Genomic DNA, 27060 nt, shown 5'->3' with positions numbered 1-27060 from the left:
AGCTACTTCAAAAAACAGTTTTGCAGTTTCTCAAAATATCAAACAGAGTCACCATATGATCCAGCAATTCCACTTCTAGATACACCCTCTTAAAAAGTATACATCCATACAAAAATTTGTGCATAAATGCTCCCAGCAACATTATTCATAGCAGTCAAAAAGCAAAAGCAATACAAATGTCTATCAACTGATGAATGGATAGATAAGCATCCATACAATGGATCATTATTTGGCAATAAAAAGGTACATGCATGTGGTACAGCATGGATGAAACTTGAAAACATAACGCTAAGTGAAAAAAGCCAGATACAAAAGACCATTGAAATGAAATGTCCAAAATAGGGAAATTCATAAAGAGAGAAAGTAGATTGGTGATTGCCAGGAATTGGAGATGGGGTGGTAGGGGGAGAATACGGAGTGAAAGTAAAGGGTGCAGGGTTTCTTTTTAGGGAATGAAAATGTTTTAAAATTAGATAGTGATGATTACACAACACAGTGAATATACTAAACACCACTGAATTGTACACTTGAAAATGGTGAATTTTAGGATATATGAATTTTATCTCAAGAATGCTGTTATAAAAAATATAAAATAGAGAATATAGCACAAAGAAGGAGGTATTCAACTCTACTTTTATGAGTCAATGAAGGTTTTCACAAAGAGAAAATGCTTTCTTTTCACAGGGAAAAAAAGCTAGATTTTGAAAAATGAAAAGATTTTTCCTTGACAGACATAGCTCTGCCACAATATACCCTACAAGGGTCACTGCTTTCCTAGACTGCCAAAGGAGTGGAGTTGTACTAAGCACTGGAAAGCATTCAGACAGAAAAAAAAGCATGTTGAAATGCATGAAACAGTCATAATCAAAGACTGTGCATATTAATAGTTTGTAGGGGTAGGACAAGAGGGAAATGTAGGAAAGAGGCAAGAGATGACCCTGAGAAGCAGGACAGGTCACAACCAGTAGGGAAGTAGGGCATAATGGTTAAGCACGTGGATTCTAGAGTAGATTCCCTACATCTGAAACCTGGCTTTGTCACTTACTGCTGGAGTAAGTCCTTGGAAAACTTTCTCAGCATTTTTATTAGCTTTCTTATCTGTCAAAAGGGGATAATAGTACCATCACTTCATAGGGGTACTGGGAGAACTAAATGAGTTAATTCATCTTAAGTGCTTAGAAAATTACTGCACAAAGTTGGTATCCACTGTCAGGACTATTGTTTGGATCTAGATTGAGTATATGCTACTTCTTTATCATAATTCAAACAAAAGATACAGATATAGAACTGTGGTTTAACAGTAAATTCCTGACTTGTTGGAGCACCACTTTTTATGATAATAAAAACCAAGACCATGCCACTAACTTCTTGATTTAATCAAAAAACATTTAATCCCTATTTACAGCGTACAAGGCACTGTGGCATACAAAAGTGAATAAAGACTCCCTGATTCCAATCCAGATCAGTAGTGAAATGGCAAAATTATCATCCAACAGCTGCCTAGTAGGCTATGTGAATCAACTTGGTGGTCTTGGTCTCTTTTCAAATTCACAATTAGCTGCACTTTCAGCACTCAGCAACAAACAGTATGAACAAAATGTCTTTCCAAATAAGGATCAAGGTCTATACACAAATTTTAAAGTCAGCTCTGTTGGTGCTACTTTCATATGTATGTATGCTATTCCATCAATTTGGCACTTTGAAAACAAAATGCATTCAAATACAAATTTTATAACCATGTTAACAGGAGAGTACCTAATTCCACTAAAAACTTATAACAATGTTGGTAAATATTCATGATTTGAAAAGCACTTTTTTGAATTTTAAGATTAAGCATTAAGAAATGGTTTTCAAGGCCGGGTGCAATAGCTCACGCCTATAATCCCAGCACTTTGGGAGGCTAAGCCAGGAGGATCACTTGAGGCCAGGAGTTCAAGACAAGCCTGGCCAGCATAGCAAGACCCCATCTCTACAAAAAAATAAAAGCAAAAAAATTAGCCAGGCATAGTGGTACATGTCTTTAGTCCTAGCTACTCAGAAGGCTGAGGCAGGAAGATCACTTGAGCCCAGGAGGTCCAGGCTACAGTGAGCTATGATCATGCCATACATTCCAACCTGGGTGACAGAGACCCTGTTTCTTAAAAAAAAAAAAAAAAAATCTTTTTCAAGATTGACATATGCAAATTTTCTACTTTCTACTTTTACACACATAAACAGGAGTGAAAGATCAAGGGAGCTGTTTTACTTTCGAAGACTGTGTTTATACCTACCAAATTGAAAAACTGATGTGTCTGTTTCTGTGGCTAACTTCGTTAACGTTTAAAGGAGTCATAAAATAATTATGTGAGTCTCATTCTTAAGAATATTTTCTAGTTGGGAAGGCAGAAAACAAAATGAGATCAATCAATAAAGCAGCCCAAAATAAATTTAAGAAATAATAAATTGAGAGTAAGCAAAAGAGAGAAAATCTTATACTAAATTCAGTTTAATAAAAAAAGAAAAGCTTTAAAGTAAAATGAAACATGAGTAAACAGCAAAGAGGTGAGGTATATGTAGGAAGACATAAGGAGTGAAAGACAAAAAAGAGGAGGAATTCTATTACTTTACAGGAAGTACTGACGGTAGAAAACATCTTTGGGTAAAAGAAAAAAAAGTTTTGAGATAGTATTAGATATGCCAATGGATTGTTGTAGAAATAAACAACAGTACTGTGAGTATGGAAGAAAGTATATGGCTATAAAAATGATAAAGGATACAAGGGAGAACATGATAACATTTTCTCATGATTACAAGAGTAGTAGTCAATTAAAAAGGAGATCCAGGCCAGGCACAGTGGCTTACACCGTCATCCTAGCACTTCGGGATGCTGAGGGTAGATTGCTTAAGGCTAGGAGTTTGAGACCAGCCTGACCCTGTCTCTATAAAAAACAAAAAAATCAGCCAAGCACAGTAGCATAAACCTGTAGTCCCAGCTACCCAGGAGGCCGAAGCAGAAGGATTGCTTGAGCCCAGAAGCTTGAACTTGAAGTGAGCTATGATGACACCACTGTACTCCCGTCTAGGCAACAGAGACCCTGTCTTAGAAAAAAAAAAAAAAAAAAAAAGGATATCCAAATTTTCATAGAAGAGGGAGCATTAAAAGCTTTGATTAAAATATTTTTAAATGAAATTTAAATTTTTAGGTCCAAGTTTATATAATCTTTAAAAAAACTTAAGTCATAATTGCTACAAATCTCAGAATAAATGTTAGAATCCACAAAGACCGAATCAGGTATTATTTTGTGGGAAGTGTGGGGTAATTTTTCCAACTAAAATTTATGATAATATGGGATCCTGGACTTTACAGGCTTGACTTTGGCAGGATTATCATTAGCTGTTCTCACAAAAAACATTCAAGGCCTTTCCTAAATTTTTTCAAAGACTCTTAATCCTGTGATATTCAATCCATTTATCACTCTTGTCAATGTTCTCTTCCTCAATTAGGAACTGTTCTAACTCAACCAGATCCTCATTTGACAATAGCTTTGGGAAGCGTGGAGAACTTCTTTCGTATTTCCACAGACATAATAAAATTTTACATCTGCAAGTAAAATTTTACAATTCATCATATATACATTATATTGACAATGTTTACCAGAGTTTAATGCTGAATACTTGGATGTTAAAACAACTGGTAATGGAGGAAACTACAGTCATACAGTCAGATAAAAAGTATCCCCATGTTCTTCGTTGCACTTAAAGTATGTTTTGTATTATCTGCATAAATTAGCCTATTGTCCTCAAAATACCCTAATTACTGACAATAAAGAAAATAGTTCATACTAGCAGCGTCCATTGACATAGCAGGTAGATACACAAAACGTTTGCTGAACAAAATAAAAGCCACTGCTCAGAGGCAGAAAGGACCCTTGAGAGGATACAAAAGCCTACCTGGTAATGTTTTTTTAATGCAGAGCTTAAGAAAGACTGCAGTCTTTTGACAAGGGAACTGTGGTGGGACCAGCCTGGAAATGTGAGGGTGGAATACTAGCTCCCGAGTTTCTAAAGGACAATTATGACCAGATCAAAAGCTAGCTTTGATTCAATAAAATGTTTAGGGAGAAGAGAATAACCATGACCACAGCCAAAGATGGTCATTCTTCCATTCAACAAACATTTTTTGAATACCTACTGTGTGCCTGGTATATGTCAAGCCACTGGGGATACAGTAGTAAAAGAGACAATGTGACTGTTCTCATGGAACTTATATTTTTATGAGGAAAAATACAATAAACCAATACAAAAAAAGTTAGATAATGATTAAGTACCATAAAGTAATGACAGGAAAATCACTGGGATGGGGAATGGGGGGTAGGAAGAGCTTTAAGGTGGTCAGCAAAGGTAACATTTGATTAAAGATCCAAATGACATAAGGGTGCCACATGAAGCTCTGGGTATTACTCTATGTAGAGAAAAGAGTAAATAGAAAGTCTTCATGTAGGAAAAAGAATAGAGTTATTCAAAGAAAATCAGAAAGGTCAGTGTGGCTGAAGATGAGTGAGTACATCAGGGAGTGGGAGGGGATGAAGTCAATGAGATATGCAGAGGCCAAGGCAAGGAACTTGGATTTCTTAACAATGTGATAGGAATAAACTGGAGGTTTAGAGCAAGGAAGTGACAAGATCTGATATGCATTTTTTAAAGTTTGGATTACACTGATGATCAGAGAAATAAACGTTATTTGACCTTATAAACTTAAATCTTAAATTATTAACAACCTACCCTTAAAATTCCTATATAGGACTCTGTTACTTATCTAAAAAGTTTTAAATAAGAAATTTTAAATATATTTGTTATTACCAAATCATAAAAGAATACAAAGAATTTGTTCTCAATTATTCTTCAAATAAAAATACTAATTATTCCAGCATTGTCAGCCTCACTAGTTCCAATTTGTAGAAGACATTATTTATAAAAGACTTTTTCTCCTTCCACTGTAGACAGGAGACAGTTGAAAAAAAAAATGGATTCTTGCCAAAATACTTCTACTGCCCCCTAGTGTCCATTTTAAAGAATGAAGACCTCCACACTGAGCAGTTTGGAAACGCTAAGCAACATTGCTGAATTTTGGAATAGAGCTTCTAGCATCCTCTGCTGACAGAATCTTGCAGGTGTAATTAAACTGCTCTGTTTTAAAGGCCATTAATTCACCTCTGAAGTTAAAATCATGAAGCTTCCTCATACTGTTCTTTAAAACTTTTCTTCCCAATCAGCTTCAATTAAATTAAAATTGATCATTAATCAAATACTGGTAATGATGACGAAAACAATAACAAAACTCAGCAATTCTGAGTGTTTAGTATATGTCCTATGTTGCCAAGTTTATAGGAATCATCTCATTCTCATATCAACTCCTGAAAACTAAAAGGAAGTCTTTCCATATGACGGAAAAGAGACTGACTGATACAGGTGGTTGGCAATGACTAAAGCCATGGGGATGAGAAGCCTCAGACCAGAACACAGAGAAGCACAGTGGTGGCCCAAACTTGGACTCTCCACCACAGAACGTGCCAGCCAGGGAGTCAGACAAAGTTCATGGAAAACAGGTGCTCACAACTAAAAAGTCACTGTTACATCCAGCCCTTAGTTACAGTCATAAAAATACAACTTTCAATTTTCTGTAGTAATGGAAAACAGGATAGCAAGAATAATGAAATCCTCAATAATCCCAAAGTCTCCGTTTAATTATGAGTTACAATCTTCTTTATCTTAAAAAAGGAGGGAGAGAGAGAATCATGCACAAGTAACAGGAATGGTTTAGGAGTACACTTGCTACAGGCTTCTTGGGCGTGGCTCCAGGCAAAAAAAAAATTTTATAAAAAAATTTTATTAAAAAAATTAGAAAATTAAAAAAAAGAGGAATGGTTTAAAAAATGATTTTTCACCTCTTTTCTCTGATCCTTCCTACCTGGATTTTTGTTTACTTATTTAGTTTCCAGAAAAATAACCAACAACCTTCAAATTCTATTTGAAAGAAAGATTTTATTACCATTGTAGATAAGTAAAATAAGTCAGAATGAATAAAAAGCAAGTTTGTCATCAAAAGAAATTATGATATACATTAACATTTTCAATCCAGTGACTTCAGCAATAATATTATATGCAACTACTAACCAGTAATTGAAGAAAAATATAGATTAAAAATAAACTAATCATAGTTGGGCAGTGTAATTTATAATGTACCTACTAATATGTACTCTGGTTATTTTCTGTCCAATTATAGAGCTACCAAAAATTCATTTGAAAAAAATGTTGTGACTAGGAGGGAGCATAAGGAACTACATGGGTGAAGAAATGTCCTATATCTTTAGCATGGTGGTTACACACAGCGTATACAATTGTCAAAACTCATCAAACTGAACTCTTAAGAACTGTGCACAGGCCGGGCGCGGTGGCTCACGCCTGTAATCCTAGCACTCTGGGAGGCCGAGGCGGGTGGATCCCTCAAGGTCAGGAGTTCGAGATCAGCCTGAGCAAGAGCGAGACCCCGTCTCTACTAAAAATAGAAAGAAATTATCTGGCCAACTAAAATATATATAGAAAAAAATTAGCCGGGCATGGTGGCACATGCCTGTAGTCCCAGCTACTTGGGAGGCTGAGGCAGTAGGATTGCTTGAGCCCAGGAGTTTGAGGTTGCTGTGAGCTAGGCTGACGCCACGGCACTCACTCTAGCCAGGGCAACAAAGCGACACTCTGTCTCAAAAAAAAAAAAAAAAAAAAAGAACTGTGCACATTATTAAATTACACCTCAAAAAACAAAATCACACTTTTAAAAAAGTATTTAAGGAGAGAAAACTACAACTTTTTTCTTACTCGTTTGCCAGGTAGGTTCACAGCAGTTATAATCTATACAATTAAATTAATTAATCTCCTTCTACCTTGTGGCAGCTCTTACAATTATTAAACTATTAAGAAACTAAATTGTAAGATTAGGGCAAGGCATACATAATAGTTCTTACAGAAATAGATGTTTACTTACACTTCCATGCTTACATTTCTTTCGTTCACTCCTCTATCACTACTTCCATTTTCCACGTAAAAACTAAGGACTGATGTGTCATAAAGAAAAAACAAACTCAAATGTCATAAAATGAGCTTTTCAATTATAAAAACCAAAAATGTTCAATTCCACTTGACAACTATTTACTCTGTACACACTATATATAAGGCATAGCTACAGAGGCTACAGGAATGTTTTTAAATTACCGTAACTTTTTACATGCAACCCCCTGTACTTGAGGTAATTACATATGTAAAAGAGAGACAAAGGAGTTAAGACAAGCACACAAATAATGATTTAACAAGGAAAACGGTTTAAGTTTGCTACAAAAGGCAGAAACCAAGCCTGGGAAGTAGCACATGTTGCTGGCATCTGGAGAGGCTGCTTGGAAGAAATCACATTTGAAATAGTCCCTAAAGGCTGGACAGAATTTTAACAAGCAAAAACTGAAGAATGGGAAAGTAGCATTAAAGTTTTGATCAGTATCAACTCAAAGCTAGTAGACTTCAAGACAGCCTATTCTGGTAAAAGATTAGGCATATCCCTGAAAAAATATTCTGAATTACTGATAAAAGCTGTGCTAACTAGGGAATGAATTATATGTTAGTTGTGGAAAATAATTAGAGGAAAGGGTGAGTGACTAAAACTTCCTCTAAAAAAATGTTAATCATGAACCCAACTTAGGGAAAATTGAACTTATTTTGTTTACAGCTATAATTTGCTTCACTAAAAAGGCACATTCCCTAAACTGAAGCATTAAAAATACACTTCCTCTGTTAAGATCTCTTACTCAGAGATCTTAAGATTCTCTTACTGAGAATTCTTCTGTAAAGTTAGAAAAAAAAAATGTCAGTTTCTGTACATTCATTTCTCTTATGAACGTTTCAATGATTCTCTCTATATAAATGAACTTTGACAGATACATAGTCAAGCTTGACTAAAATCTTAGCTGAGGCTAGGTTTATGGAATCTTTCCTTAATAAAATGAACCAAAAAAGATTACACCTCATTTCTGAAGAAAAGCAATAGATAAACAGCAGAACCAAACAGACACAAAAGAATTCAAATGAAATTCATCTATGTTAATATAGTAATCAAATCATAAGAGTTTAAAGATTGTATTAGTATCCATAAACTTTATGGTTTTTGTTCCTTTGGAGAAAGGTAGCTAATGTTCACAATGCATGAAATAAAATCAAATATGCAGAATATAATTGATGTTAAAGGACTATTCATAGGGCTAAAGAGAACAAAAAAACCCAAAGTAAATAAATAAATAACTTGTCATTGCTATAACTGAAAGCAACAAACAATGTGTACAAATATATGCTCATTGCATAGTTGCTATGTGCCCCCATTATCCATCCTTTGTATTGGCAGCATTAAATTTTAGCTGGATTCCTGGCTTCCAAAAAGAAATACTATACTTCTCAAATGAAACAAGATATAAAGTTCAGAATGAGTAGCCAGATTTAAGTGAGCAAATAAGTTGGGCTGATTATTTAGTCCCTATGGGAAGAAAATTGAGAAATATTTACTGATTTAGTCATTCTTATTCAAATTATTTTATGTATTGAAAAGCTTTATAGGATTCTTTATATTCAGGTACATCTCTCCTTAACTTTATGCCTAATTCTTTGTTATTCCTTTTGTGAAAAAGGTATCCCTTTTTCATTTTTAATCCTTTAAACTGGACACTATTAATCTGTTATAACAGTTTTGATTAGTCCCTTTTAAGGTAAAGTCATACCAACTACAACATTCTCACCTCTTCCTCACTATGTAGTGTTGATCATTTCAGTTTCATTTAATTGGCAAAAATGTCTGGAATAATATTAACTAATAACATGACAGATACCATCTTTATTTCATTCCTGATTTTAAAAAGAATAACTCTATTCCTCCTTAATTATGTATAACACTGACTCTTGGTATGAAGCATGAATGAATTATTTCACACGGTATGAAAATTTCATTTTTAAATATTTTTATTAGAGATTGTTAAATTGTGTTCAATTTCCCTTTTGCTATCTATTAAAATAAATGACCTTAATGATAATAGCTAACATCAATTGAGCCCTTTAAATACCAATCACATTCACTCATTTAATCTATCCACACAACTTGAGTTGAGAATTTTATCAGCCTCATTTTATAGAGGAGAAAAGACAGACACAGAGAAATTAATTTGCCAAATATCACACAGTTTTAAAATGAAAGAGCCCAATCTGGCTCTAGAACCCCCTCTCTTAATCACTATTCTAAATTGCCTCCATATATCTACATTTTGCTAATTTTTTTAGCCTGGATTTTTATTATAGTAGTTCAGTCAAGAGTGGAAGCTGAGACTTTAGTGGCTACTGACTGACATTGAAGTGATATTAGATTAGACTAAGATGGTAGTAATGGAGACAAAGAGAAGTGGAGAGATCTGGTATATGCTTTGAAGACAGAGCCAACCAGACTTAACAATGGTTTAGAGACTGAATGTGAGGTATGAGGGAAAGAGGAATATGGTGACTAGGTTTTGTGGCCTACCTATAACAAGTATTTAGAAACTGTTTCTCATGTTTTATATTAACTTTTATTTATGTCCCTTGATTTTCCTTTTTCCCTTTATTCTTCCTAATTTATGCTTTCCTATGGCATTTCACTTTTTTAGATCCTTTTTTGAGACAAGGTAAGATACCAATAAATAAGTTTATTTACTAGTACTTAGGACTTATTCTATATTCATGTTTGATATTCTTCTCTTTGGGGTTTCTTCTCTATTTCTTCTAGGTTTTTGAACTGAGGTCATAATTGCTTTATAATGAAGGACAATTAACTGTTTGTAATCTCATTAATTGTTTCTAATTATGGGCATAGCCACGATCAGTGTGGAGCTGGAAAAGTATAAGGCAGAAATAAACAATATTCTCACTCCCACAATCCAGAAGCAAGCAATGGAAGTATTTTGTTCCACACGTATGTATCATTTAAATTGCTGAAATCATACTGTTCAGTTTTACATCCTTTCCCAGTGCTACTGAAAATTCTTATTAAAGATATTTAGTGACTGCGTAATATTTTATGACTACACCACAATTTGTCCTTCTCCTTATTATTAGATATTTATATTTCCAATCATTCTAATATTTTATATATGTTTGCTATTTTCAATTTTGAGACATGGAACCCTCCCATTAAGAGACAGCTGTGAGGAATCCTAATATAAAACAGAGTTGATCTGGTTAAAAACTGATATGAGGGATCCAATTCCACCACACTATACCACACCCCCAATAGTGCGGCTTCAAAGACATTCTGAAAACCACTATTATAAGTACTACTGTGATAATTATCTTTGCACATAAAGCTCTGTCCAAATCTTTTATTATATCCTTAGGAGAGAATTCTAGAAGGAATATTATTGACTTTAAAAGAAATGAACATTTTTAAGGCTCTTGATACTAATATAGTTTCAACAATAAAAATAATAACTGTCAGAGCTACAGGCTCAATTCCTAGAAATCTACATGTTCATAGCCCTTCAGAGAATATGATGATAATTTAATAGGTATAATTAATTCAGGCACTAAAAGGATATAAAAATGAATAAAATTCAAAAAACCAGGAGCTTACAGGCTCTCCCATGTCATCTTCAAAGCAATTAAACACTAACACTTCTAGAGACACCAACCTTCACATATTATGGAAGAAATATTTTTTCAAAGAATAATGACCAAAAAATAAATGTGAACTCTCAGTTATCTGAGAGAAAGAATATTTTCATAAGTTTTATAGGAAAACTTCAAACTTGCTTCACTATCTTAGAGAAACAAGGAAGCAATTTCATAATTTCTTTTTAAAGAAACAATATTTTGTAAGCAATATCCCATATCCTTAAGTATCCGCTTGAGCCCAGGAGTTGGAGGTTGCGAAGGGTTGTGATGATGCCATTGTACTCTAACCTCGGTGACAGAGCGAGACTCTGTCTCAAAAAAAAAAAAAAAAAAGAAAGAAAGAAAGAAAAGAAACACTGGGTTAAAGAAAGGTTATTTTTAAGAATATTATCCCATTAATTTCAATAATATTTTCTGAAATATTTAGCCACTCATGATGTGACCTTGGCAGCTTTTCTATTAAGGAGAATGTCTTTCTAAAAAGCACAGTGCTTTACAAGTTTCTGAGCAACAAAAAACTCAAATTGCATTCAGAAATCCCCAGATAGTGCCCTGCCTGCAGCGTGGTTTGTTTTCCCTCATTTACGGGATGAATACTATTATTTGCAATGTGACTTGTGTTACAGATAGTTTAATCTTGCAGCAGTGAGGAAAAGGGATTGAAACAGAAAATCCTGGAGGGAAAGAGACCAGCTAAGTGGCTACAGCAAAAGTTTAAGTAGGAGAAACTAACAACCTGAGTTGGATGTTAGATGTGTTGAATTTAGAATATTCTTGGAGCTTAAATTTGGACATGTTTCATGAGTGGTTAGAAAGTTGGATATGAAGTTAAAATAAGATGAAGCAATGCCTCTAGTTGCCCTGAGTGAAAAGAGTCATGAGAAAACAAGATGTAAGAAACTCAACCCAGGCCAAATGTGAAATGATAAAGCAAGCAAGGACAGATCCTTAGAGAACGCCTATGACTGAGGAAATGTAGGGAAATTTGAAGTAGTAAAAAAGACTGTAGCAGAAATATAAGCACTGCCAGAGCAGGGGTCTGTCTGCTTTATCTATTACTGGATCCCCAACACCTGAAAGTGCCTGACTCATAAGAGGTGCTCAGTAACTATTGAATAAACAGTCCAAGACATATGCAGCAAACCAAGAGTACAAAGAAATGGCAAAGGAAGAGGTTCAAAGAAGATGTCAACAGTCTCCAATATTGCAGAGGTTGTAGAATAAGACCTCAAGAAAGGTCTCTGAATTTGGACATTTGGATTGGTGACCGGGGAGCTCTGTGAGAAGAGTTTCAGTAAAATAGTAAGGGCAGAAGCTGACAAAAAAGATTTAAGGAGAAAACAGGTGATGAAGTAGCAGTGGCAAATATAGATACTTCTTTCGAGACATTGGGCAATAAAGAGAGTGGGTTGGACAGTAGCATGGAGGGAAAACTGAGTCACAGGAAGATCTTGGTACATTTGCAAGCTTTGAGCCAAGAGGAAATAGAAAGTAAAAAAGGCTGAAAGCAAAAAATGAAACGAAAGATACAAAAGGTTAATAACGATGGATCCAAATACCAGAGATAAAAGGAGAGGAAATCAAGACAACCTATAGAATAGTTAAACCTTGGTAAGTGAATGGGACAATTCTGATGTATCCCAAATTGTAAAACTATAACTAGCATTCTGATATCAATCCCTAGTAATTTTGCTTAGTATTACCTCAAACTATATTTCCTGAAGGAAATAAATTCAGTTTCTCCATCAACAAGAAAAGAACTACTAGACCCTAAGTCCCACCAAAAAAACAAACTTCTTTCAAGGTCAGAAATATTTGAATTCAATGTTGAAACAAGGGCCTCAAACGCTGATCTGCAAATTACCTAAAAGGAAGCATGCTAACTTGTCTACCTATATCACACAATGACATTCAGGTTCAAGACATTAATCAGTAGATTTCCTTTGCCAATTATCCCTGATCTATTATTGCTTGATCTAGAAGACTGTCAACATCTCCCATATCTGAATCAACATGAGAACACAACAAAGCGAAAAGTTGTGTTCTCACTCAAAACTTAAAAAACCACCTGAGGTTGTCATCCATCTAGTATCAAACCATACAGTCTGAAAATTGAAGACCTTCATTCAAGGCCAATATAATTTATATAATTAATTATAATTTACAATTCAGTGGAAGGCCATTGCAAAGTTACATTCAGATTTCCAAAATTCTAAGCTGTTTCACCCACCATATTGCCCCAACCTTTGAAATACTGGTTGTGCTGTAAGTCAGAAAGAGAACTAGGAGATACGGAAAAGAAATAAGGACCCACTCCTGTTTTGTCTTCCTCCTAAAGGTTTCAGAGATAACCCACCAGCAACGCTACTAAGCTTTGTGTTATCAATTAGTGCACACTTTCAAACCTAAGGCAGTTGTTGACAAATATTACTAACAGCCTTGCCTTGACCTCCATATAATTTTAGCAGCATTTTCTTTTTTACCACGTTTATAAAAGAAAAGGTACAACCACAAAAACACTTAAAAATTTGCGTCCAAAAGAACCAGTGCATATCATCCTATAAAAACCAGAAAACTGTTAGTCTCCTGATATACTTTAATCCCAGCTGTGAAAGGCTTAAGCTTCCAAGTGGGCTTCTGAACCTCTTATTCAACCATGCTTTAACTTGTCTGCCTAGCTGCATTTTGGGTTGACTCATGTAACAGTTCCAAGTCAAAGATTTGATCTTCCTTACCAATTCACTGTTCTAAACATGCTGATTTTCCCATCATCCTAATGTAATCTTATACATTGTGCCTTTGTTACTTCCATTCACTTTTCCTAGACATTATATAACCTACAACCATCATATCCATCAAAATATAACCCTCAAAAATAAAATACCTAGGAATATTTTTCTAGATCTGTGAAAAATGATATTGGTATTTTAATAGAGATTGCATTGAATCTGTAGATCACTTTGGGTAGTATAGACATTTTAACAATGTTGATTCTGCCAATCCATGATCATGGTATGGTTTTCCACCTGTTTACATCCTCTGCTATTTCTTTCCTCAGTGTTTTGTCATTTTCCCTGTGGAGGTCTTTCACCTGTTTAGTTAAATATATTCCTAGGTATTTTATTTTCTTTGTTGCTATTGTGAAAGGTATTGAGTCTTTGATTCAGTTCTCCGTTTGACCATTGTTGGCGTATGTGAATGCTACTGATTTGTGCACATTGATTTTTAACCTGAGACTTTGCTAAATTTATTTATCAATTCTAGTAGTCTCATGGCAGAATCTTTGGGGTTTTCTAGATATAAGGTCATACTATCAGCAAAAAGTGATAGTTTGACCTCTTTTGCCCCCATGTGGATACCCTTGATTTCCTTCTCTTGTCTGATTGCTCTGGCTAGGACTTCCAGCACTATGTTGAAGAGAAGTGGTGATGGAAGGCAACCTTGTCTGGTTCCAGTCCTGAGCATTAGTACCCCTAAATAAGACTGCAAATAGCCAAAGCAATCCTGAGCAAAAAGAATAACACTGAAGGCATCACATAGCCTGACTTCAAAATATACTACAAAGCTATAACGACCACACGGCATGGTACTAGCATTAAAGCAGATACATAAATCAATGGAGCAGAATAGAAAACCCAGAAATAAATCCATGTATTTACAGCCAACTGATGTTTAACAAAGGCACCAAGAACATATATTAGGGAAAGGACAGTCTCTTCAATAATGGTGCTGGGAAAACTGGACATCCATATGTAGAAGAAAGAAACCAGACATCTATCTCTCTCAGCACAGACAAAATTCAACTTAAAATGGATTAAAGACCTAAATGCAAGATCCAAAACTGTGAGATTACTAGAACAAAACAGAGAAACACTTCAGGACACTGGTCTAGGGACAGATTTTATAGATAAGACCTCCAAAGCACAGACAACAAAAGCAAAAATGGACAAATGGAATTATATCAAACTAAAAAGCTGCACAACAAAGGAAACAATCAAAAAAGTGAAAAGACAACCTACAGAATGGGAGAAAATATTTACAAACTATTCATCCAAGGCATTCATATCCAGAATATATTAGGAAATCAAATAACTCAACAGCAAAAAAAAAAAAAAAAACAAAAAACCACAATCTAATTTTTAAATGGAAAAATAATCTGAATAGACATTTCTCAAAATACGACATACAAATGGCCAACAAGGTATATAAACTCAACATCACTAATCATCTGAGAAATGCAAATCAAAATCAAAATGAGATATTATTTCATCTCATTTACAATGGCTATTTTTAAAAAGACATAAAATTTAACAAATGCTGGTGAAGATGCAGAGAAAAAGGAACTCTTATACCTTCTTAGTAGGAATAGAAATTAGCATAGCCATTATGGAAAACAGTATGAAGGTTCCTCAAAAAACTAAATAGAACTAACATATGATCCAGCAGTTCCTCTACTGAGTATGTATACAAAAGAAAGAAAATCAATATGTTGGAGGGATACCTATTATACGTTACCTATCTATTATACATTATCTATTATTGCAGCACTATTCACAATAGCTTAAATATGGGATCAACCTATGTGCCCATCAGTGGATGAATAAAGAAAATGTGGTGCATATATATATATATATATATATATACATAGAATGGAATGTTAGCCATAAAAAAAGAAAATCTTGTCATTTGCAGCAACTGCAGGTCATTATAGTAAATGAAATAAGCTAAGCACAAAAAGACAAATATTGCATGTTCTCTCACTCATATGTAGGAGCTAAAAAAGTGGATCTTATGAAGACAGAGATTGGTGGTTACCAGAGGCTAAGAAGGGTAGGGGGTCAGGGGAGATAAAAAGACGTTGATTAATGTGTCAAAATATATAGTTAGAAGAAATAAGGCCTAATGTTCCATAGATCAGTAAGGTGACTGCAGTTAATAATTCATTGTACATAGCTATCGTAATTCATATGTTCCTAGCACAGACACAAATATTCAAGGTGATGGATAATCCAATTACACTAATTTGATCTTTATGCATTATGTGAATATATCAAAATTATCACACGTACCCAAAATATATTTACATCTATTACATATCAATAAGGAAAACACTAAAAATGTAACTATCATATGGTCCAGCAATCCCACTACTGGGTATATATCGAAAAGAAAGAAAATTAGAGCGGGGCTTGGTGGCTCATGCCTGTAATCCTAGCACTCTGAGGCTGATGTGGGAGGATTGCTTGAGGCCAGGAGTTTGAGACCAGCCAGAGCAAGGGCAAGACCTGGTTTCTACAAAAATAGAAAAAAAATTAGCCAGGTGTGGTGGTACGTGCCTGTAGTCCCAGCTACTCAGAAGGCTGAGGCAGGCAGATCACTTGAGCCCAGGAGTCTGAGGTTGTAGTGAGCCATGATGATGCAACTACATTCTAGCCTGAGTGACAGAGCAAGACTGCCTCAAAAAAAAAAAAAGGAACTTAAAACAATAATGAAATCGACAAAAATAAGTCTGGCTTTTATTATCCCACTGTGATGGCAATTCTAAATATTGTCAGTTTAGACACTATTTTTTGTTGTTTTTAATATTATGGCTACTGCTGAGTTTTAATTATATTTGTGGGAGCTTTAATTAACACATTTTAATTACTTATCTTTTAATAAACATTGTATTCTACATGAAGTTAATTTGGAGAACTCTCAGTTATACAGCCTGTACCACACACATGTACAAACACACTTAGCTATGCAGGTTTCCAGATAATCTTTTTAATGGTGCAGAACCATTCAAGCTTATTTCAAGGATAATTTCATATCTTTAATCCCTGCTGTACTTCACATTCCTGCACTTAATCTACTGCATTTAAACAGTAGATTCAAAATAAACAATGATTATAAAGACAAATAAACAAAATGAGTAAATTAAATTCTGTTTTCTATGAATGCCAGGGGAAAAAAAAAAAAGATGGTACAAGGTTGGCAAAAGAATTCAAAAAGGTAAAGTTTGAATGCCTCAACTGCTTTGCTTTTACCAAAAACATTCTAAAGCAATGGATCATTTAACAACAATGTTTGTCATCATTTAGCCATTTTCTCTGATTTTTACAGAAGAAAACTTTAGAAGTTTTCACCAAATATAACAGAAAATGATGAATTTTCTGGTAAAGAGAGTTTAGTGAAAATATTTAGACTACAGAGATACCTAAAAGCCACTAGGATTGATATCAAAGGAAAAAAGATATGGTCATCACAATTTTTGGAATTTATCATAAAACATATTTTTAATAAAATTTATCCTTTTTTATTCTTAAACTTCTCTTTTCCTAATTTTACATATGGATACACACAAATATGTATGTGTGCATCTGTGTATACATACATACACATACACACACATATCTGTTGTTTCATGTGAAAGAAAAATTCACAAAATTGAAATTAAAAACTTTATTTGATCAACTGTAAACACAGACTAACAAATTTGCTATACTGTGTACTAAACATGAGTATGTAAAGAATATCTATTTTGACAGTGACAGACTTAAAAAGGCTGTGTGTTTCTTTTCTATTATCAGTTTTCATTTTATCTCATAATTATTACTGAAAATATTTCATCATATAGAGAAGGGATGTGTTAAAAAAATTATCTACACAAGGTGTCGCATACACAAAGTACACCATTAGTTTTCTTTATTACTTTTTCCTTTTACTATTTTGGAGGTTATATATTTTATCGCTATTCTTAGGGCAATTACTCTTAAAATTATAACTTGCATAGCTGGCTTAAACTAAAATTAAGTATTATCTCTAGCCTCCTCCCAAATAATGCCTCAGAATGAATGAACTCTGATTCTACTCTCCCATCTTCCACTTCGTTGTTGATAACAATTTTAGATTTATTTTGTTTTTAAGTCTCCTCAAATTTATTCACCATCATTATTATTTATACTCAATATGCATATATACACATGTATTTAATAGATTTAACAAAATCTTTTATTAATTTCTTTTTAACACATCACTTGCTTCTCTCCATTTATTATTTTTGAGTTGTTTCCTTCCCCTGAAACTCTTTCAATAAGAGCTCTTAGTAATAAATGCAGATTTTTTTTTAATTGGCTCTTACTCATGAATAACGGTTTAGCAGGGAACTAATCCCTCCATTACCTTCAAGGTACTACTCTACCAAATTCTTAAATTATCACTGAAATACTTACTTCCTCCTCTTCCTCTTCCTCCTCCTCTTCTTCCTCTGCTTCTTCTTCTTCTTCATTAAGAGGTGGAGGTAAAGGACCAAGGATATCTTCCTCCATAAGATTATCTGGTTCTTCTATCATTTTAGGGGGTAAAGGAGGGCCAATTAACTCATCATCAGAAGAATCAGAACTCTCTTCACTTTCACTGCTACTTGTGTCCCTGAAAATACAGAAACAGAAACTCTTTGCCTCTGCTACAATATAGCAGCACAATTCGCAATTGCAAAGATGTGGAAACAACCCCAGTGCCCATCAGTACGTGAGTGGATTAATAAAACGTGGTATATGTATACCGTGGAGTTCTACTCAGTCACAAAAAACAATGGTGATCTAGTACTTCTTGCATTATTTTGGATAGAACTGGAACCCATTCTATTAAGCGAAGTATCACAAGAATGCAAAAACAAGCACCACACGTCCTCACCATCAAATTGGTATTAACGGATCAACACTTAAATGCACATAATAGTAGTAACATTCATCAGGTGCCTGGCAGGTGGGAGGGGCAGGAGGGGATGGGCATATTCAGACCTAACGGGTGTGGTGTGAACCCCCTGGGGGATGGACACCCTTGAAGCTCCAAGGGTGGGGCAAAGTCAATATATGTAACCTAAACATTTGTACCCCTGTAATATGCTGAAATAAAAAATTTTTTAAATTAAAAAAGAATACACTGGAGATAGTATTGATTTCTCAGGAAATCTTGCTTTCCTTTTAACAACTGGGTTGTATAAATATTTTAAAAATTTTAATTCAAACATTAAATATTTAATGCAAATATTATTTTATCTTAAGAAAGTAAAATAAACAAACAAAAAAAACTTCTATCTTACCCAAATATAAGGTCAAAAATAAAGGATCATAGGAAGTATATGTTAGAGGCTCATTAGATCATTATCAATAAAGAGACAAAAGAACAAGAGAATGTGGCAGAATTACAAAATACTAGATCTATAAGAATGAAAACCACTGAGATAACCAATGCCTCTATTAACTAAAATTTTAATCCAATCACTGTTTGCCACAGGAGCAAATAAAGCCAGCCATGTAAAGTTAATATTACTCCCAAAATATTTCCATATAATTTCTAAAATACAAATTATTTCTCAGTGCTAATCCAAGTTTGCCAAGTTGCTAAAACATTAAATGTAGCATTTTCGGATTCTAAAAACACCTTACTCTAGGGCATATCATACTGATTCCCAACTGTTTTTCTGTCTGCCTCACCTAAGGACTATTATCCACTCTCGTTAAAGTCTTTATCAAACACCTCCAGGCATTCTGAAAGCCACCACCATCCACTATCCCTCCACTCCCCACCAAAGAGCTGAGAATTCAGCATTCCTAGTTATATTAATTAATCTTTCAAATATCTTATAGGTTTAAAAGTGTCACTGCCTTCTAACGAACTATCTCTGGTATGTAAGCTCCAAGACAGGAAAAATTTCTGTTTTGTTCTTTTTTGTGTTTCTAGCACCTAAATGATGCCTGACATATAGCAGAGGTACTCAGTATCTATTGAAAGAAAAACTGAGATTTTTCTTTTTGTTTTACACTAGGTTCAAAATTAAAAGGAATAAATTCTCACAGAGATAAGAGCTAGCAAGCCTCCATAAAGATGTCAGTTTCTAGATTTGAGGTAGGCAATGGTTTAGCTCACCATCTCCAGCACCAAAAGCTTTCTTTCTAATTGAACAAATTAAGCTTAGTTTATAATGAGGGTCTTCACACTTGAGAGTTCCCTGTGCTGGCTCACTCTTCCCAGAGATAGTTACACAGCTTCTTTCTCATCATTCAAGTTTCCTCAAATGTCCCCTCCTAAAAGAGGCCTCAAAGTACACTAAACTTTTATGTATATACCACCCATCCCCATTATCTTAATTACCTTACTTTATCTTCATTATTTACAAGCTAAATTATCTTATTCGGTTAGTTATTTAGTTGTATATAATCTGTTATCAATCCCTTCAAATACCCCCACCACAATGTGAGCTCAACAAGAACAGAGGTCTCATCTGACTTTCTAATTGTTATCTTCCCAGTGCCTAAAACAATGCCTAACCCACAGCACATGCTCAATAAATAATAGCTGAATGACTGAATAAATTTATATTAAGCTATTCCCACTCAAATTTTCTCCCTTATGATTAAGGCACAAGTTCCCAGCTGTACTGGCTTAGAAGTCACAGACTTCTTTAATACAAAATCATTCAAGCCATCCAGAACTACAAACTGAAATGTTGACCCTTAGCACCCATGCTAAGTTAACTGAGTTAACTAGTTCAGAAGTAAGCACTGAACTGAGAGCTAAATGAATCTGTATTGACTTCATGGCTGATTATCCAGGACTAATACCCACATAAAATCTGGATAGAATGCATTAGCTTCCATACAGCTTCTAATTCCATTTCTGGCTTTTTGCTTCTACAGTGCACAAACTAAAAAAATAAAGAATTTTTAACATATTTTCATATTCTGAAAAAGAAAGTCCATGAAAGTATGTCTAAAAATGTCCCTGACAGAAAACAGGATACATTCCATGTTTAAAATATGCCTTGATTCAACATGGTGCCAAGACATGAACTAGAGCCTGAGAAACAGTATGTAGTGGATGAGAAAATAGTTGTGTCAAATTCTTTTTTTTTTTTTTTTTTTCATTTCTCTGTTGACTTTTTTTTTTTTAAGACAGAGTCTCACTCTGTTGCCCAGGCTAGAGTGCCGTGGCGTCAGCCTAGCTCACAGGAACCTCAAACTCCTGGGCTCAAGCAATCATTCTGCGTAAGCCTCCCGAGTAGCTGGGACTACAGGCATGCGCCACCATGCCTGGCTAATTTTTTCTATATATTTTTAGTTGTCCAGCTAATTGCTTCCTATTTTTAGTAGAGACAGGGTCTCACTCTTGCTCAGGCTGATCTCGAACTCCTGACCTCGGGCAATCCTCCAGCCTCAGCCTCCCAGAGTGCAAGGATTACAGGCTTGAGCCACCGCGCCTGGCCTCAGTTGACTTTTTAAAAGAGATTTTAACTGAGATTAAGTAATGTCTGCAGTTGTACAATTTCAGTTTAGGAACTAAATTCATAAGCAAAATTCACTGTTTCTGGTATTAATTCCTAAAAAGGAAATGCAAATGCCTAAACAATTCATACCTTACAAATTTGAAGTACATCAATATTTCTCCCCTATTCTGAAGCTGTATTTCATAGGATAAATGACATATTTCTTTTGTGTATTTGGTTTTTTTTTTTTTGAGACAGAGTCTCACTCTGTTGCCCGGGCTAGAGTGAGTGCCGTGGTATCATCCTAGCTCACAGCAACCTCAAACTCCTGGGCTTAAGCGATCCTACTGCCTCAGCCTCCCGAGTAGCTGGGACTACAGGCATGCGCCACCATGCCCGGCTAATTTTTTGTATATATATATTTTAGTTGTCCATATAATTTCTTTCTATTTTTAGTAGAGACGGGGGTCTCACTCTTGCTCAGGCTGGTCTTGAACTCCTGACCTCGAGCGATCCACCCGCCTCGGCCTCCCAGAGTGCTAGGATTACAGGCGTGAGCCACTGCGCCCGGCCTGTATTTGGTTTTTGAATGACAACCTACATCCTATATTTCTTTAAAGCCAATAAAAGTGGTAGTCAGGTGACTAGCTTTCTCTGAACCAAATTTTAATACTATTGCAGATTTTAAAAAAATTATTGGGGCCGGGCGCGGTGGCTCACGCCTGTAATCCTAGCACTCTGGGAGGCCGAGGCGGGTGGATCGCCCAAGGTCAGGAGTTGGAGACCAGCCTGAGCAAGAGCGAGACCCCGTCTCTACTAAAAATAGAAAGAAATTATATGGACAACTAAAAAATATATATACAAAAAAATTAGCCGGGCATGGTGGCACATGCCTGTAGTCCCAGCTACTCGGGAGGCTGAGGCAGTAGGATTGCTTGAGCCCAGGTGTTTGAGGTTGCTGTGAGCTAGGCTGACGTCACGGCACTCACTCTAGCCAGGGCAACAAAGCGACACTCTGTCTTAAAAAAAAACAAAAAAATTATTGGTATGTTTTGGCAAACAGATTCTGAATATAACACAAAGGAAAAAAACTAACATGATAATTATTTAAAATATGTAAATGACTGAATAAAATACAGCAAAGAGAACAGAAGAGTAATCCCCGAAATGAATTCAAATTATAAGAAACAATTTACATTTAACAAGTAGACATTAAAAAATAATGAAAAAATGGGCCAGGTGCAGCGGGGTCGTGCCTACAGTCCTAGCCCTTTGGGAGGCTGAGGCGGGAGGATGGCTTGAAGCTGGGAGTTCAAGACCAGCCTGGACAACATAGTGAGATCCTGTCCATACAAAAAATAGAAAAAATTAGCCGGGCATGGTGGCACATGCCTGTAGTCCCAGCTATTCAGAAGGCTGAGGCAGGTGGATCACTTGAGCCCAGGAGTTTGAGGTTGCAGTGAGCTATGATGACACCACTGCACTCTAGCCCAGGTGACAGAGCAAGACTCTGTCTCAAAAAAAAAGCATAATCTGAGTTCTACTTATAAAAATGGCCAAGTAGTTTACATAAAAAAAAATCTTCCCACAAACAACAATTATGAATTCTGGACAAAATATAGTACCAAAAACAGGCAGAAACTGAAAGTCAGCACTTGTAAAAAGAGAATGATACTACCTATATATCCCTTGTTTATTAATGGCTTTTCTCCTAACAGCAGGCCCAAACATTGTGCTGAGTGGCTAAAACTGAGACAGAAACCTACCTTCACAATCAGAGGACAGAAATCAGGATTGAAAATAAAGAGGAGCAATCCCTTTCAGGAAAAAGCTACAAAAGGGGGAGGGGGAAAGAAATCCAAAACCTGAATAGACCAATAACAAGTAACAAGATAAAAGCAGTAATAAAAAGTTTCCCATCAAAGAAAAGCCAACCCCCCTAAGGCTTCCCTGCTGACTTCTACCAAACATTAAAACAAAAACTAATACCAAACCTACTCAACCTATTCTAAAAAATTGAGGAGGAGGGAAACCTCCCAAACTCATTCCACAAACCAGTATCACCCAGATACCAAAACTAGACAAGGACACAACAAAAAAAGAAAACTACAGGCCAATATCTCTGATGAACACACATGCAAAAATCCTCAACAAAATACTAGCAAACCAAATTCACAACACATTAAAAAGATTATTCATTATGATCAGGTGGGATTCATCCAAGGGAATGCAAGGAAGTTCCATCATATGCAAATCAATGTAATACATCATGTTAACAGAACAAACGACAAAAACTATATGATTATTTCAATTGATGATGAAAAGGCATTCGATAAAATTCAATATCCTTCATGATAAAAACTCTCAAAAAATTGGGCATAGAAGGAACTTACCTCAACATGATAAAAGCCATATATGACAGACCCACAGCTAGTATCATACTGAATGGGGAAAAACTGGAAGCCTTTCCTCTAAGATCTGGAACAAGACAAGGACACCCACTTTCACCACTGTTATTCAACACAGTACTGGAAGTTCTAGCTAGAGCAATCAGTCAAGAGAAAGAAATAAAGGGCATCCAACTTAGAAAGGAAGAAGTTAAATTATCCTTGTTTGCAGATGATATGACCTTATATTTAGAAAAACCTAAAGACTCCACCAAAAAATTAGAAGAAGTGATAAACAACTTCAATAAGGTTGCGGGATACAAAATCAACATATATAAATTAGTAGCATTTCCATATGCCAACAGTGAACAATCTGTAAAAGAAACAAACAAACAAAAAATCCCATTTACAATATCTACCAAAAAAATAAAATATCCAAGAAAAAAATTAACCAAAGTGAAAAATCTCTACCATGAAAACTATAAACTCTGATAAAAGAAACTGAAAAGGACACAAACAAATGAAAAGACAAACAATGTTCAAGGACTGGAAGAATTAATATTGTTAAAATAACTATACTACCCAAAGTGATTTACAGATTGATTCAATACAATCCCTATCAAAATATCAATGACATTCTTCACAGAAATAGAAAAAGTAATCCTAAAATTTGTATGGAACCAAGTAAGACCCCCAAAATCCAAAGTAATCTTGAGCAAAAAGAATAACACTGAAGGCATCACACTGAATGACTTCAAAATATATTAATACTACAATACTATAGTAACCAAAACAGCATGGCACTAGCATTAAAACAGACATATAGATCAATGGAACAGAATAGGAAACCCAGAAATAAATCCACATACTTACAGCCAACTTATTTTTTGAAAAAGCACCTAGAACATACATTGGGAAAAGAACAATCTCTTCAATAAATGGTGCTGGGAAAACTGGACGTCCATAACAGAAGAAAACTAGACCCCTATGTCTCACCACAGACAAAAATTAACTCAAATGGATTAAAGACCTAAATGTTAAGACCCCAAAGTGTCAAACTACTAGGAGACAACATAAGAGAAATGCCCAACAACACTGGTCTGGAGAAAGATTTTACGGCTAAAACCTCAAAAGTGCAGTCAATATAAGCAAAAATAGACAAATGGGATAGCGTCAAACAAAAGGGCTTCTACCCAGCAAAGCAAATTATCAACAAAGCAAAAAGAAATACAGAATGGAAGAAAACATTTGCAAACCATCCATACAACAAAGGAATAATAACCAGAATGTATAAGCAGCCCAAACAACTCAATAACAACAACAACAACAAAAACCCCAAATAATTCAATTTGAAATTGGGCAAATATCCCTTCTTTTCTTGGAAGATACCAGGTGTGGAGTCCTACTCCTAGTTATGTACAGACACAGAGGGAAAGGGCTCCCATTCTTTGGTGCCATGTCTTTGGTGCCCGAGGCTTCCTGTCTGTTGGTTCTATCCTCAAGCATCGAAATACCAGGGAAAAAAATGGGCAAATGATCTGAATACATTTTTGTCAAAAGCATACAAATGGCCAACAGGTATATGAAATAATGCTTAACATCTCTAATCATCAGGGAAATGCAAATCAAAATCAAAATCGGGTGGTGGAGGAAGATTCTGTATCAAAGTCTACCCAAATCTCTGGTTGAGTCCTGAAAAACACATGCATGCAGCAGATTCCAAACAGCCCAGGTAAGGTTAAAAGAATAAAGAGAGACTTCTGCTGCTGCCCACCAGAGACAAGAGTTTGAAGTTTAGTTCAGCCAAGTGATCTGCTTTAAAAAAAAAAAAAAAAGTCAGTGACCTTGAAAAGAACATATTTAATAACAAGATTGAGAGTCTCTAAAACATGTACACAATATAAACTAAAATTATTACCTATACAAAATGTAGGAAAATGAGACCTATATTCAATTTTAAAAAGACAATAATGGAGACCAATGCTTAGAAGACCCATACATTGGAATTAGCAAACAAGAAATTTAAAGCAGTTATTATAATTATGTCCAAAGTGTAAAGAAAATATACTTATAATGAACAAACAGAAGGGAATCTCAGCAGAGAAAAACTATAAAACTTGAGACCACTTGCTCAAGGTTTCTTGGGCATGGCTCCGGGTAAAAAGTATTTTAAAACAAATTAAAAATATTTTAAAAAATAAAAAACTATTAAACATAATAAGATAGAAAATATAAAACTGCAAAATACAATATCTGAAATTTTTTAAAATTTTGTGGATGGACTTGACAGCATCTAGAGATCACAGAAGTCAGTAAACCACAAGACAGATGAAGAGAAATATCCAATCTGAAAAACACAGAGGAAAAGACTAAAAAAAAAAAAAAAAATTAAGACAGACTCTGTGACTTGTGAGATAAGATCAAAACAGTTAACATATGCATAATTCAAGACCTAGGAAAAAGAGAGAAAGGATCAGAGAAAGAATTTAATAATCCCCTAAATTTGGTGAAGGACATGAATTTACAGATTCAAGAAGCTCAGTGAACCCTCGCAAGATAAATACAAAGAAAATCACACTTCATGTGGAGAAAAGAGAACCCATGTACACTGTTGGTGGGCATGTAAATTTCTTCAGCCATTATGGAAAACTGTATGCTGGTTCCTTAAAAAACTAAAAATAGAATTACCATATGATCCAGCAATCCCACTTCTGGGTATTTGCCCAAAAGATTTGAAATCAGTTTGTCAAAGAGATGTCTGCATTCTCATGTTCATTGCAGCATTATTTAAAACAGCCAAGTTATAAAGTCAACCTAAGTGTCCATCAACAGATGAATGGATAAAAACATGGTATATATACAAAAGGAATACTATTCAGTCTTTAAAAAAAGAAGGAAATTCTGCCATTTGTGACAACATGAAAGGAACTGGAGAACATTCTAAATGAAGTAAAAGAAGAACAGAAAGACAAATACTACACTTTTTCACTTATACGTGGAGTCTAAAACAATCAAACTCAGAGACAGCAGAAAGGTGGTTGCAGAGGCCGGGAGGGCAGGGGAAACAGGGAGATGATGGTCAAAGGGTACAAACCTCAGTTAGACAGGAGAAATAGTGTTTTTTTGGAGATGTGTTACACAGCCTGGTAAAGACAGTTAATAATAATGTAATATACATTTCAAAATTATTGAGAGAGTAAATTTCAAATGGTCTCACCACAAAAAATGATTAGTATTTGAGGTGATGGATATGTTAATTCAATTTAATTATGCTACATTATATTCATAAATCATATCACTTTGTGCTCCATAAATACATAAAATTACAAATTATGAATTTACAACAAAATAAAATAATAATTTTTAAAAGATCCCTCCAACCAGGTAAAGGAGAAGGGATAGAGGTTAAATTGATCATCAATTGTCAACAATTTAATCATACTTTCACAATGAACATCCACAACACCCATAAGGTCAGAGTTCAGAGAATTTCTGGGTTGCTGAACACCCAGGAAGGTGGCATGCCCAGAAAGGGCATGGAAGCTTCATGCTCCTTCTTTCATACCTTGCCCTGTGCATTCCTTCCATCCAGCTGTTCCTGAATTGTATCCTTTTATAATACATGAGTAAACATATGATGAACAAAGACCCTACCAGACAACTACCCTTCTTTCATCCATGCAGAAAACCACTGCAAAATCTGGACACAAAGAACATATA

The 27060-nt window shown here is 35.0% G+C and overlaps 1 protein-coding gene and 1 non-coding gene across 4 annotated transcripts in view; one reads left to right on the top strand and one right to left on the bottom strand.

Moving 5' to 3' along the window:
* Positions 1-27060, bottom strand: part of WDR70 (WD repeat domain 70) — a 231392-nt gene that overhangs the window by 191010 nt on the left and 13322 nt on the right. For all 3 annotated transcript variants that reach the window (XM_069492033.1, XM_069492035.1, XM_069492036.1), the window contains one exon: positions 17919-18117. In XM_069492033.1, coding sequence (XP_069348134.1) covers positions 17919-18117 — 199 coding nt within the window. The remainder of the gene's footprint in view (positions 1-17918; positions 18118-27060) is intronic.
* LOC138398530 (small nucleolar RNA SNORA57) lies at positions 24710-24856 on the top strand. Its single transcript, XR_011236008.1, has one exon. It is a non-coding gene; the product is annotated as a small nucleolar RNA SNORA57 (small nucleolar RNA).

This window comes from Eulemur rufifrons, chromosome 17 (assembly GCF_041146395.1).
Source record: "Eulemur rufifrons isolate Redbay chromosome 17, OSU_ERuf_1, whole genome shotgun sequence".
Classification (NCBI taxonomy): domain Eukaryota; kingdom Metazoa; phylum Chordata; class Mammalia; order Primates; family Lemuridae; genus Eulemur; species Eulemur rufifrons.
The sequence above is the reverse complement of the archived record's forward strand: the minus strand, read 5'-3'. Positions and strand labels throughout refer to the sequence as shown.